Source organism: Saccopteryx bilineata, chromosome 2 (assembly GCF_036850765.1).
Source record: "Saccopteryx bilineata isolate mSacBil1 chromosome 2, mSacBil1_pri_phased_curated, whole genome shotgun sequence".
In the NCBI taxonomy this organism is placed as follows: Eukaryota; Metazoa; Chordata; class Mammalia; order Chiroptera; family Emballonuridae; genus Saccopteryx; species Saccopteryx bilineata.
The window spans coordinates 386,642,451-386,655,328 of record NC_089491.1 but is presented as its reverse complement, the minus strand read 5'-3'; the positions used below and the strand labels follow the sequence as shown (position 1 = coordinate 386,655,328).

General features: G+C 53.4%; 1 protein-coding gene and 5 non-coding genes across 8 annotated transcripts; 2 read left to right on the top strand and 4 right to left on the bottom strand.

Annotated features, from left to right (window-relative positions):
- The first annotated feature begins 4,991 nt into the window (after positions 1 to 4,991).
- HES7 (hes family bHLH transcription factor 7) lies at positions 4,992 to 10,048 on the top strand. Of its 3 annotated transcripts, XM_066255532.1 has the most exons (8): positions 4,992 to 5,404; positions 5,875 to 6,066; positions 6,422 to 6,488; positions 7,520 to 7,575; positions 8,482 to 8,577; positions 8,718 to 8,762; positions 9,161 to 9,248; positions 9,585 to 10,048. In XM_066255532.1, the coding sequence occupies exons 4-8, from the start codon at positions 7,534 to 7,536 to the stop codon at positions 10,031 to 10,033; spliced, it is 720 nt and encodes a 239-aa protein (XP_066111629.1). In that variant the 5' UTR covers positions 4,992 to 5,404; positions 5,875 to 6,066; positions 6,422 to 6,488; positions 7,520 to 7,533; the 3' UTR covers positions 10,034 to 10,048. The 3 variants fall into 3 exon arrangements, with proteins under 3 accessions (XP_066111629.1, XP_066111630.1, XP_066111631.1); XM_066255533.1 differs by lacking the exon at positions 7,520 to 7,575; XM_066255534.1 differs by lacking the exons at positions 7,520 to 7,575; positions 8,718 to 8,762.
- TRNAG-GCC (transfer RNA glycine (anticodon GCC)) lies at positions 5,780 to 5,850 on the bottom strand. The gene has a single exon. It is a non-coding gene; the product is annotated as a tRNA-Gly (tRNA).
- A 543-nt stretch (positions 10,049 to 10,591) lies between the features above and the next one.
- On the bottom strand, positions 10,592 to 10,678 carry TRNAR-UCU (transfer RNA arginine (anticodon UCU)). The gene is given in 2 exon segments: positions 10,592 to 10,627; positions 10,642 to 10,678. It is a non-coding gene; the product is annotated as a tRNA-Arg (tRNA).
- A 470-nt stretch (positions 10,679 to 11,148) lies between these two features.
- TRNAL-UAG (transfer RNA leucine (anticodon UAG)) lies at positions 11,149 to 11,230 on the top strand. Its single transcript has one exon. It is a non-coding gene; the product is annotated as a tRNA-Leu (tRNA).
- A 446-nt stretch (positions 11,231 to 11,676) lies between these two features.
- On the bottom strand, positions 11,677 to 11,748 carry TRNAQ-CUG (transfer RNA glutamine (anticodon CUG)). Its single transcript has one exon. It is a non-coding gene; the product is annotated as a tRNA-Gln (tRNA).
- Positions 11,749 to 12,570: 822 nt separating this feature from the next.
- Positions 12,571 to 12,643, bottom strand: TRNAK-UUU (transfer RNA lysine (anticodon UUU)). The gene has a single exon. It is a non-coding gene; the product is annotated as a tRNA-Lys (tRNA).
- Between the last annotated feature and the right edge of the window lie 235 nt (positions 12,644 to 12,878).

Below are 12,878 nucleotides of genomic sequence, written 5' to 3'. Positions count from 1 at the left end.
AAAATCTTTCAGGTTAAATGAGACTGAAGAGTTATATAAGAACTACATGCAACATGTGACCCTGTACTGCACCTGGGACTGGGAGGAGAGGGTATAAAGGACATCGCTGAAACACTTGAGGAAATCTGACTGTAGACTGGGGATTAAATAAGAGTATTACATTAATTTTAATATCCTGATATTGATAATTATAATATTGCGTACTAGTGTGCTACAAATGTCCTTGTCTTAGGAACTACACACTGAGTAGCGGCAAAAGGACCTGATGTTTCAAACTTACCTCCAAATGGCTCGAAAAACAAGTATTTTATATTTTGAGGGCAGTGATAAAGCAAAGCGGGCAAGTGGAAACAACACACCTGGGAAAAGAGCACACAAGAGACCCTTGTACTAGTATTGGAATGCCTCTGAAAATGTGAAATGATATACAAATGAAAAGTGCCAAAATCAAAACAAACAAAACGAAAAAGCAAAGGGGGGAGAAAAGCTCCCCAGTGGCCTGCATCTCACTCAGAGGTGAGTAAGTCCCGACAAAGTTTCCGCTGGGGCCTAGGGATCCCACGTCGGTCCACATGAGCAGCCTTCCGGTTCCTGGCTGCAGACTCACCTCCTGCAACTTCTGCGCTAGCTACCTCCATTCCAGTCATGCCTACACGCGCCCTCGCTGCTCCCTGCTCCCAGGACCAGTCCGGCAGGTTGCCCCTCAGAGCCTTTCGGTAAGCCAGTCCCTTGACCCGGAGTGCTCTTGCCCCAGGCATCCCAGTAGCTTGAGCCCTCACCTTACCTCTCACCTCCATGAGTCTTTCCCAATCACACCACCTTAAAATTGAAGTTCTCACTCTCCATTCACGCTTCCTTTTTCTCTGTAGCATTATCACCATCTGATGAAAGATAAGTTTTATATAATGTTCATTTGACTGTTTCCCCCACAAGAAGTGTGTGACTCATAAGGACAAGGAGTATTAGTTGTTTCTGTATAGATGAAATTTATTTAGCAAGTCATAGAGGTGGAAGAAGTGAGTTGTAGGAAAAATGGGGTCAGAAAACAAACTACGGAGGCAAAAGAAGGGCCCTTGAAGTTTAGGAGAGAGAAAAGTAAAGGTAATGGCCCGGGGCCAGGAGGAGAAAGGTACAGGCCTGCAGAGGAGTGGGGTGCTGGGGGTGCTGGGGGTGCGGTGGGGTCGGCAGAGTCCCCTATCCTGATTCTTCTCTTGGCCCAGGGATACGGTCCTGCTACTTCCCAACCCCCAGTCCCCCAGAATCCAACCCTCCGGTTCTCCCCCTACCCGGGACCCAGCGGGTACCCGGAAACCAGCCTTCCCTTTGAAGAACAAAGAGGGAGGAACTGTGCCTTGGAACCTAGGCCTTTGGAGATGTCACAGCGGGGGACGGAAGCTCAGACAACTGGACCAGCTGTGCTGTCCCAGTTCTTCCCTGCCCCCTGCCTCCCTAGGGGCCCAGCACGTGTGCAACACGAGCTCCTCTCTGCCAAGCGCAGACATTGCCCAGTGTTATGAGCACAGCCAAGAAGAGGCTAGGGGCCCATACCATGCACCCAGACACAACCACAAACAAACATACATACAGGCCCACCCTGACACAGAGGCAGGCCAAACGCACGGACACCCTGTCCAATACCCCAAGAAATGCAGGGGATGGGGGTGGGCTATGTCCACAGAGCCACATCTGCATAGGTGCAGGGGCTGGAGAAAAATCAGCCAGCCTCAAAAACTGGTTTCAGGTTTGGAGGGCCTGCTGTGTGTGCATGCGTGCATGTGTTTGGAGCAGGGAGGGCTTTTAAGAAAACACAAAATCAGGTACAAAAAGTCATATTTAGAGTGAAACAAGAGATCACAACTTACCAATTGAGAAAGCTGAGAAATGCCTTAATTGTCACAAAGTCCAGAATAATAACTTACTTATATTAATTTACTGCCTGCACACTTCTACAATACTTTCCACAGACGAGCTACTGGCCCTATGTATTTCAAATCTTGTTTCTTCTCTACTATCTATGTACTTAATAGTGAAAAGAGCCACTGGACACATTCCTGTCACTTGTGCCCTCTGGCCTTGCATCTTCACAGCACAAAGCCTGGTGAACGGGCACATTCACCAGGTGACAGGACTACTTCTGGAATGCATTCCTACACCAGGATGGCTAGGCTAACTGAAGTGTATGGGGAATGACTGGGAACCATATTAACATGTCCCCTAAAACCATAAGTCTTAAGTCTTTCCAACTCACCATCCCCATAACTGGATCCACCAAAATGGCCACAGCCACTCCAACATGGGGTAGTGGTGGTGGTTGGGGGAAGAGGGAGTGTGACAGAGAGAAAGTGGAGTGAAAAGTGTCAGTGGTCTATACTGTTCACAGTTAAAAATATGTTCAACTTGGAAATTTTACAGCAGCATATGGCCATGAGAAGGTGTGGCCAGGGCCCTCACAGAGGCCTGTGTAAGTGAGGTGTCCTGGAGTATAAACTTCTTTAGCTTCGTGGTGAATTGTCCTCTGAAAATTGAAATGTTTGATTTCACATCTCAGATGGACTCTCAACCTTCCTAGACATCCTATTCACCCAGTTTAGAAGGTTTGTTTTCCTGCTCTCCAAAATGAACATTTCACACCATCTTTCTCCTCAAATGACCTGATCTGTAGTTCTTTCCCTTCCAGAGATGAGCTTAATTCATTCTTCTTTGAGAAAATGAGAGCAACCAGAGATAACTTGCCCCCACCCAGCTGACCCAAGCCCTCTATCTCTCCCATTTCCCTACTAGCTGAGGCTGGTTTCTCTAGGGGGCTTTGAGGTCCACCTACCTTGCTTCCGCCTTTCCCACCCCCCAGGTTTGGTTACTCCCATCAGCCTCAAACTCTTTCTAGCAACCCTTATCTCTTGCATTCCTACCTGACACACATTGTTCTGTTCACCATTCACAGCAAAACTTGATGGCGTTGTCCATACCCGCTGTGTGCACGCGTTCATTTCCCATTGTCACCTCAATCCACTCAGTGGGACTGAAAAGGCACACTCCTCCCAGGTCATCTCCGACTTCCAAGGTGATAAACTGGATGGTTCTTCTCTCTCTGTTCCTTGCTTGACCTCCCAACAGCTTAGCGAGAGTTTACTGCTCTCTCCTTCTTCATAATTCTCTCTTCTTGGTTTCCTGGGCACCCCTCTCCCTTGCCTTTTCCACTATCTCTCCCATCACTCTAGATTCCTTTGACAACTCTCCCTCTTCAACTTGACCTCAAATGTTAGGATGCCTTAGGGCTCCTTGTTCAGCCTCTTCTTCCTCTAAACAATCTCTCCCGAGGTATTCCAGTCTCATAGCATTAAAAACTATCTCTTCCAATGACTCCCCTGTATTTACCCCCAGCTCTGACCTCCAAGTTGTATATCCTTCACCTACTTGTAACCATTACTTGGATGTCTAAGGATATCTTAATTAACCTAAATAATGCTTATTTTTTCTCCCCAAACCTGATCTGTCCCTCCTCCCTTCCCATCTCAATGAAAGGTATCACCAACCTCCTGGGTTACTTTAGCCAAAAAGCCTAGGAGTTCACTTTCCCTCTTCACTGCCACCACCTCAGTACAAGCCACAAACATGTCTTGCCTAGACAAGTGCTCTGCCAACCCAAATGATATCCCCGCTTCCATCCTCCACACAGCAGCCAAAGTGATCTTTTAATACAATACATAGGGCAGTGAATATAACTTCCCTATTAAAACTCTCCAGTGGTTTTGCATTGCACTTAAACTAAAATCCAAACTCCTCCGGGAGCCTCCATACCTTCCATTTTTATCTCTCTACGCCCCAGATTCCCCGCCCTAGGGACACCAGCCTCTTTCTCTGGCTCCCACCAGCAAACACTGTTACTGCCTCAGTGCCTTTGCACTTGCTGTTCCTTCGCCCAGATTCCTGGCTGGCGGAGCAGGGCTCACATATCACCTCCGGACAGAGGCTGCTTCTTAAAAGCCAGGGTAAAAGTAGTATTTCCTCACTCTCAAGTTATTGCCATATTCGATTTTTTCTCGCCTCAGTCTTATACCAGCTGAACTTATATTATTTTGTTTTCTTAGTTACTTTGTGTTTCCCCTGCCCATTGTAATGTAAGCTTCAGGAGAGCCCAGACCCAATATATCCTCTCCAGTGGTAGCCAACCTGGTCCCTACCGCTCACTAGTGGGCGTTCCAGCTTTCATGGTGGGCGGTAGCGGAGCAACCAAAGTATAAATAAAAAGATAGATTTAACTATAGTAAGTTGTTTTATAAAGATTTATTCTGTCAAACTTAGCAAAAATCCGACATAAAGTACTTGGTAAGTAATTATTATGATATGCTTTAACTTGCTGTAACTCTGCTCTATAAATTTTATAAAGTAAAATGACTTCCCAACTTTATAAATCACCATTACTGTGGAACCCGTGGGCAGTTAAAAATTTTACTACTAACAGATACAAAAGTGGGCGGTAGGTATAAAAAGGTTGACTACCCCTGCGAGCCTAACTATACTGAGCACACAGGAGGCACTCCATGCATAGTCGCTGAGTGAGAGAAACAATGGCTGTGCCCACAGACACACACATGCACAGACTGTTGTACGATTTCCTTCTGGGGGCCACTGTCCCACCTCAGAGAAGAAAAGCATTCCCAATCACTGACAGTCCAGAGACGAGGCAGACCCAGAACCGGGCCCAGGTGAAACAAACAGGCTGAAAGAGGAGACAGACCCCAGAGGCAGGGACCCAAACCCTGGGCGAGTTCCAGGGAGAGTGACCGAGATGGATAAAGGCGAGTCCCACATTCAGCGAGCCAGAGACCCGGGCCCGCACAAGCCCAGGCAGCAGAGACGGAGTCAGGAGGAGGGGCGCGGAGGGAGGATGACCTCGCCGGAAGACCGCGGAAAAGCAGCAGGGCCAGCGGGAGCCCGTCCGCCTCCGCCTCCGCCCCCGCCCCGCGGACGAGTGGCGGTGGCAGCTGGCGGCTGCGCCCGGCCGCCCGCCGGCCCGGCGCGTGCGGGATCAAAGCCGCCGGGAAGGGGCGGGCGGGCGGCAGGAACCGGGAGGTGTGAGCGAGCTTCCCAGGCTAGGGCAGGGGCGTGGGAGCGCCGAGTGCCGGCAGGCGGCAGAGACCCGGAGAGAAGGCGAGAGATCCCAGAGACCCGGAGACACCCAGAGACCGAGTCGCAGACGGAGAGACCCGGAGTCAGAGACGCAGAGACAACTAAAGATCCAGAGAGATGAGCGCAGACGTTGCTAAGAGATCTATCTGGTCAGAACGGGACATCGACAGAGACAGAGACGCCAAGAGGTACGCAGCACAGCAAGAGTGCACCCCCCAAAAGGCCCAGACCCCTGCACTTGCGCAGAGAAAGGGAGCTTCAGAGAAAACCGGAGGTAAGAGAAGGAGCGAGGCGGGGAAATGGAAAGAGGAGCGAGGGACTTAGAGCGCTTGGGGAGGAGAGATCTCGCCCCTCCCCCTCGTAGGGCTCAGAAGACCCCCGGGGAAGGGATCCGAGCGCGGTGCCCTTTCTCAGGGTCACGCCTGCGGAGGTTCGGGGGCCGAGGGCGGAGGCAGGGGTGGGGAAGGCAGCAGAAACCCCTGGCTGGAAGGCTGGACGTGTGAGGGGGTGTGGGATCAAGATCTAGAGCTTCAAACCCTGCCATAGAGTAAAAAAGTGAAGTATTACTATCCAGTGGAAATTGTACACAGATTTGCTATTTAGATACATTATCAGATTTTCCCACTTTGGGGAAAAGAAAAGAGAGTGTTGCATTGGCCGGGAATCGAACCCGGGCCTCCCGCGTGGCAGGCGAGAATTCTACCACTGAACCACCAATGCATTCTCTATGATGGCTTTTATCAGGGCTTATGAGGCGGTGAGGCAGCAGTGATCCCAGTGGGAGAGTGGCTTTCAGTAGTCCACGTGGGTGGAGCAACCGGGCCATCCTTCCTAAGGCCAGGATCCGGCCACCCGGCCATAAAGTCGTCCCATATGGCCAGGGGCGGCCCCACACCCGGGTGCGAACAGCCCGGGGCCCCCAAACCTCGCGTGCAGGTGAGAAAAACTCAGCCTGGGCCCAGGTTCCCAAGGAGGAGGGGCGGCGGGGGCTGCTGGGGTCACACATCTGCGCTCCCATTTGGTCCAGGTAGGGGGAGGTGGGATTGCTGGTGGCCCTGAACCCAAACGGGAGCGCCCTGCCTAAAGTCTGTGTCCCTTCGGGCTCGGCCTTCAGCAAGGCATGCTCCGAGAAAAACGACGAGGTGTGGAGGGGCGCTGGGAGGGTCGGGCGGAATCCCATCCGTTTCCGACTCTGCAGCAGTCTTCCGACTCGGTCTCCAACCTTGTCTTGACGTCTTCTTGTCCCTGGCACTCTTGCTGTTTCGTTCAATCTCTCATTTTATCTTCTCAGGCATTTTGTCCTGAAGTATCCGAGTGTTCACGCATCATTCTGCAGAGGGTCATGGTCTTGATGTGAGGTGGGTGTTGATCGCCTTTTTGTATCCCTTTGTTTTCTTTTAAGAAAACTGCCTGCTCCCTGCTCCCCTGCAGTCACGGGGGTGGGGGTTCCTGGGAGCAAGCAAAGCCAGCGCGCTTGTCAGGTTCTGGCAGCCGTACGCCTGAGTCTCCTATAGTTTTAAATCAAATACTTGTAAATCGAAAGATCTCTCCACTTCATATCTGTGCTTCCAATCCTGTGCTTCCTCTTCCTTGAGGTCCTCCCAGCCCACCCCAGTCCAGACATCCCTCAGGATGGTCCTTTACCTGACTCTATAATAGCTGCTTTGTAACACGCCACCCCCCACACCCACTAGATCCTGCACGGGTGCGAGTCTCTAGTGAATATCTCAGTATGAACTGTCCAGGCCCAGACCAGTGCCCAGTGCGCACGAGTGCAGGGAACCACCGCTTCTCCGGACTCTGGTGGGACCAAGTCCCTTCCCCTTGTTGGGGGAATTGAATATGACTGCTTCGGGTCGAACGGAGCCTTTCTTCCACCTCCAGACAGAGCCCTAGTCCAGTTGAATTAGACGGATCTACCTCACAAACTCAGGTCTCATCTTAAACAGGAGGTGGATTTGGGGGGAAGATAAGATCCAGCTTAGGGGCTGAGGGATGCTAACTTCTACTTTATGGTCAGTGTCAGTGGGGGTACACTGACCTCCCAAAAAAGCTTCGATTCTAGAGGAGAGTTCTGTCCCCAAATCACCTGAACTCTCTCTACCCCTAATAACCTCCTCCCTTCAGCTGAGACCCGCCTCATTATACAGCCTTATGGTCCTTAAACCAGCTGGTGCTGCATTGACCCTTCATTTCCCACACTCCCAGGCCAGTTTCACTCCCTCTCCCCCACCTTTGCGCTCCTCCCCTTTCCGGGAGCCTCGTGCCCCGGGCCACGCCAGGAGGGATCCGGGTGCCTAAGGGGGCGGGTCCGGGTTCTCCCTGCCCCCCCCCCCGGGAACTTGAGGGATATAAGGCGCAATGCGAGCAAGGACTCGGTCCACACCAGGGTCCGGAGGAGCGATGGTCACCCGGGATCGAGCCGAGAATAGGGACGGCTCCAAGGTGAGAGGCGGGAGAAGAGGGAGCAGAGAAACCTGGTCCGGTCAGAGGACCGTGTCTCTGAGACTGTGGGTCAGGGAAGAGGCTGGAGACGCTGGGCTGGAAGGGGGAGATGTGCACGGGATACTCAGGGAGCCAGGAATTGGGGAGGATGCTGCGAAAGATGAAGAAGGGAAAAGGGTCAGAGCAGGGCCCTCGTGGGCGGCAGAAGCAGAGGTCTGGGGTTTGGGTAATGGGAGCTGGGCAGCCTGCGGCCTCGAGGGGGTGGGAGCGGGCCGGTGTTGGAATGAAATCACCAAGAGGAGCCCAGAGCTAAGGGAGGAGGGTGGTGGAAACGAAAAGCAGAGATGCGCACTTGCTCCACGCGGGCTGGCCCAGGGGGCATTGGTTCCAGAGGCCGGAGCCTGGGTGGAAGATTTTAGAACCAGATGAGAACCGGGACCGCTTAGACGGGTTAGAGGGAGAGGAGGAGGCGCCGTCGCGCTGGGTATCTCCCTTTCTACACTCAGGGCCGCCAACTCTGAGTCCGGCACCTTGTGGCCCACGTGTCTGGGCGCAAAGAGGGCCCCCAAAGTTTCTCCACTGAGACAGAGAGAGACTGCACGATGCGGAGAAGTAGAGAGAAAAGAGGAGGAGGAGAGACACAGAGAGGGGAGGAGGGAGGACAAGACTGAGAGAGGAGGATGCAGAAGACCCGGGAGAGAGAGGAGGCGAGCTTCAGAAGTCGACCCTAGGGACGGACGTCGGGAGGGGGCGCGGAGAGGGATCGAATGGGGCCAGCCCTAGGCTCTCGGGAGTCCTGGGAAAGGGGCGGAGGCCGGACCATCCCAGCGGCGGGATCCCGACGCCCGCGCGGCCGCGCTGAGTCTTGGTCCGGTCGGCCCGCTTTCCCTTTCCTGCTGGTCGCAGATGCTGAAGCCGCTTGTGGAGAAGCGGCGCCGAGATCGCATCAACCGCAGCCTGGAAGAGCTGAGGCTGCTGCTGCTGGAGCGAACCCGGGACCAGGTCAGTCCTTCCGGACCCCTAAGCATCCCGTCCTCGCGTCCCAGGGCTTCCCACTTGGGTGGGGACATATGCTCGCTGCATTTGCGACCCTGGCCCCGAGGCATCCTGACCTGAGTCCCGCCCTTGGAATCCCATCCCAGACCCCCTCTTGCTCTCAGAACGCGATCTTCGTGGCAGCCCCTCGGGTCTGTAAGTTTCACAGCCGGCTCTCTAAATCTCACTTCCAGGGTGGCTCCGTTTCAACCTCTGGGTCTGTACCTTCTTCCTCCTGTTCCCCGCCTCCTACCCCTAACAGCCAGCAGAGTGGGTTAATTTCGCTCGCTGGGTCTGCTACTTCAAACGCCGTCCTCACAGTGTGGGGTTGGCTCCATCCGGTCGGGTTGGACAGTTTCGTCTCAGGGTGGGCGAGGACCATTCTTGGTCATCTCCACTCCGTATTCGGTAGCGCGCTATGCGGTCAGCGCGCAGACGCGAACCAGGGGCATCCCCAGCTCCCGCATCCCTCCCTCCTTTCTTCCCCCTGCCACTTTCCCCCCTCTCTCCCCGCCCCTCCCTGTCTTTGCCCCTCCCCTCCTGTCTGTAGAACCTCCGGAACCCGAAGCTGGAGAAAGCAGAGATACTGGAGTTCGCCGTGGGCTACTTGAGGGAGCGAAGCCGGGTGGAGCCCCCGGGTACAGCGCGGGGGTGGGGGAGCGGCGGGCGGGCGGGGGGTTCACCGAGGTAGAGGCCGGGTAGGTGGGGCGGACTCTGCCGTGGATGGTGGGCTTGGGGAGGGGCAGGCTCTGCTCCGAGGCGAGGTTAATAACACCCGCGCGTGTCTGTCTCTGTCTCTGTCTCCCTCATTTTCTCCCTCGGTCCGTCCATCTGGTTTCCTGTCTCTGTGCGCCTGTCCGGCCTTGGTATCTCCGCGCCCCTGCCCTGCCCTGCCCTGCCCTGCCCTACCCCCTCTGGGCCCCTGCCCTGACCGTCCATCCTCCTGCCGGTCGCCCCCGCCGCCGCGGTTCCAGGGGCTCCGCGGTCACCAGCACAGGACGCCGAGGCGCTCGCCAGCTGTTACTTGTCCGGCTTCCGCGAGTGCCTGCTTCGCCTGGCGGCCTTTGCGCACGACGCCAGCCCAGCAGCCCGTGCCCAGCTCTTCTCCGCGCTGCACGTCTACCTGCGCCCCAAGCCGCCCCGGCAGGCACCGGTAGATCTGAGGCCCCAAGCGTCGCGCCCACCGCTGGACCCCGCCGCGCCGGCTCCGGGCCCCGCGCTGCACCAGCGCCCCCCAGTGCACCAGGGGCCCCCCAGCCCTCGCTGTGCCTGGTCCCCGTCCCCCTGCTCCCCCCGCGCCGGGGATTCCGGCGAGCCGGCGCCCCTCACCGGACTGCTGCCGCCGCCGCCGTCTCACAGACAAGACGGGGTGCCCAAGGCCCCGCCGCCCCCGCCGCCCGCTTTCTGGAGACCTTGGCCCTAAGCTCTGGGGGGTGGGGGCGGGGCTGGGGGTAGGGTAGAGACTCCAGCCTAAGCGCAGCAGAGGGACCCGGGCGTCGGGGCGTGGGGGTGTTGGGGAGGGCGGCGGGGCGCGCAGGCGCAGCGCGCGGGTGAGATGTGGTCTATATTAGAGTATCTATATAAATATATATTTCCTTGGTTCCTGTCCTTTTCCCCTGCCACACTTGCATCTAGGATTGTACCCTCTCTGCCCACAAGTCCAGTCCCAGTCCCTTCTCTAGTCCCTAGTGCATGGAATAAAGTGGTTATTAAATCCCCGTGTGTCCCCGAGCCAGGGGCCTGCCTTTATCTCAGCGTGCACGCCCACTTTCCCTGCTCTTCTGTCTCCGGTCCCCCTAGTCCTGCTCTCCATGACCCAAGCCCCGGGGCAGACAGGTAAGTAAAGAGAGCAGAGTGGAGACAGGTTGGAACTGAAAACAGGTGGGAAACACAGAGATGGAGAGGGGAAGAAGGGGAGAGAGCCTTTAAGAAAAACAAAAAAAAAACAAAAGGGAAAAGAAAATAATGGTTGAAATAAAACCGACTCTGGTGGGATTCGAACCCACAACCTTTGAATCGCTCTTTCGTCACTAGAAGTCCAATGCGCTATCCATTGCGCCACAGAGCCCGCCAGTGAGAAGTGGCGCCTGACAGCTTACGGGTACTAGCGCGGGAAAGGGGGGAGGGGGATGCTGACAGCGCGCGGTTCGGACCTCAAGCGGCCTACCTGTGAGAGGTAGCGGGCGCACAGCAGGTGAGCCAGGGGGGTGCGGGCGCACACGAGTGGAAGAAACGAAGAGAAGGCAACTGAGTACGAGCGAGGGGGCGAGCCCAGAGCTCCGGCTGCCTGCTGGGGGGATGCTTCCAGCCCGGGCGCACCCCACTCCCAGATGTGGCCTCCTCACCCATCAAAATAAACGTGTTCCATTGTAAATTTCTCTGTGTGTCTGTTCCCTTTGGTCTATTTGCTTTGTCAACCGCTGCCTCGCAGTCGAATCTAGATAATTTCCAAAGAAAACCAACCAATTGGGTACATCGCTAGTTTACTCCGTCTCTATAGTCTCTTAGGAGGACCGCGGAGGTACCTTAACCCACGCAGGTAGCGTGGCCGAGCGGTCTAAGGCGCTGGATTTAGGCTCCAGTCTCTTCGGAGGCGTGGGTTCGAATCCCACCGCTGCCAGACCAGAGTTTTTCTTGTGGTTTATTTACCCTCGCAGCAGTCCCTTGTAGGAAGCTTCTCAATTTTATGAGGACCCCGGGAAGAGGTCTCGTCACTGTCATCTGTCTCTGGGATTGCAGACATAGCCTACCAAGGTCTGTATCCCAGCCCCAAACCAAGACCTGACGGAAACTGATAAGGGAGCCTGCATTTCTTCAAAACGGATCTCCACGTTATTAATGCCCTCAAGTAACATACTTGTGTAAAAATTAGCGCAGCACTTGTTCATATACATCTTTAAGTGATTTACTGTGTATTTTCCTCATAGTGTTGTGAAGGATCCAATACTCAGGCTGAATAGGTCAAAGAACAGAACAGTATTTATTCTTTTAAAAAACTTTCAGATCATAGAAGAATCTCAGATGTAAAATTAATGACGAGCATCGTGATAGTGAAAAGAAAGCTTAAGGTTCCACCGAGATTTGAACTCGGATCGCTGGATTCAGAGTCCAGAGTGCTAACCATTACACCATGGAACCTACTCGCTAGTATTATCATCTGAGTATTCATAGATTAGTGAATTCCCTGATCTATTTATCCACCTGCATTCTGCCATTCACAGAAAACAAAACAACTGTTGGGTAAGGTAGACTACCATCGAGGATCTGAAATGTACTGTAAGTGTAAAATAAAAATCATACTTAGAAAGACAGTAAAAAAAATTGTTAAAATTTTATTAGTATAAAAATATTGATTACATGTTCAAATGCTACGATTTCGGATATTTTAGGTTAAATAAAATGTTATTAAAATTAATTTCAATTGTTGATTTTTACTTTTTTTTTTTTTAATTTTTTAATTTATTCATTTTTTAGAGAGAGGAGACAGGGACAGATAGAGAAGGGAGGGAGGAACAGGAAGCATCAGCTCCCACATGTGCCTTGACCAGGGAAGCCTGGGGTTTCAGGCCAGTGACCTCAGCATTTCAGGTCGACGCTTTTACCCACTGCGCCACCACAGGTCAGGCGATTTTTACTTTTTAAAAAATAACATTTCTTAGAGAAATTTTATGTTTACAGAAAATATATTATTATTACATTTTTAGCTTTAATGAAGTTTCATTGATATACAAAAACTGCATACATTTAATGTCTATAAATCTTGATGAAATTCTTTTAAAATTAGCGTGTGCGACTCACATATGTAACTCATCTCTATTTTTCTTCCCGTTATTCATTCTACCTTCTTAAAACTACTCACTACCACTTCCTTTTAAAACTAGTAGTATGTCTGTTACTCTTGTCCTTTATTTTGTTTGAAGAAATCAAAAGCGAGCGTGCTTAGGTAGAAAAAGAACGGCGCGCCCGAACAGGGACTTGAACCCTGGACCCTCAGATTAAAAGTCTGATGCTCTACCGACTGAGCTATCCGGGCTCTGTAGAGAACTCTTCTCCGCTGTCCTTAAGGCTGTTCTACTTGCAAAGGCTCACGCTCGCAAAACCGAGGGGCAAGTTGTATGCATGTGCTCAGAGGACTCCCGCACAGACCCGGAGGAAGCTGTGGCCGCCGGCCGACTGCACTTGTCACCCGGCCTGCCCGGAACACAGTCCCCGCCGAGCTCGGCTCGTTACAGGGCCTGAGCGCCGCGGAGGCTGAGATGGTGCGGTGC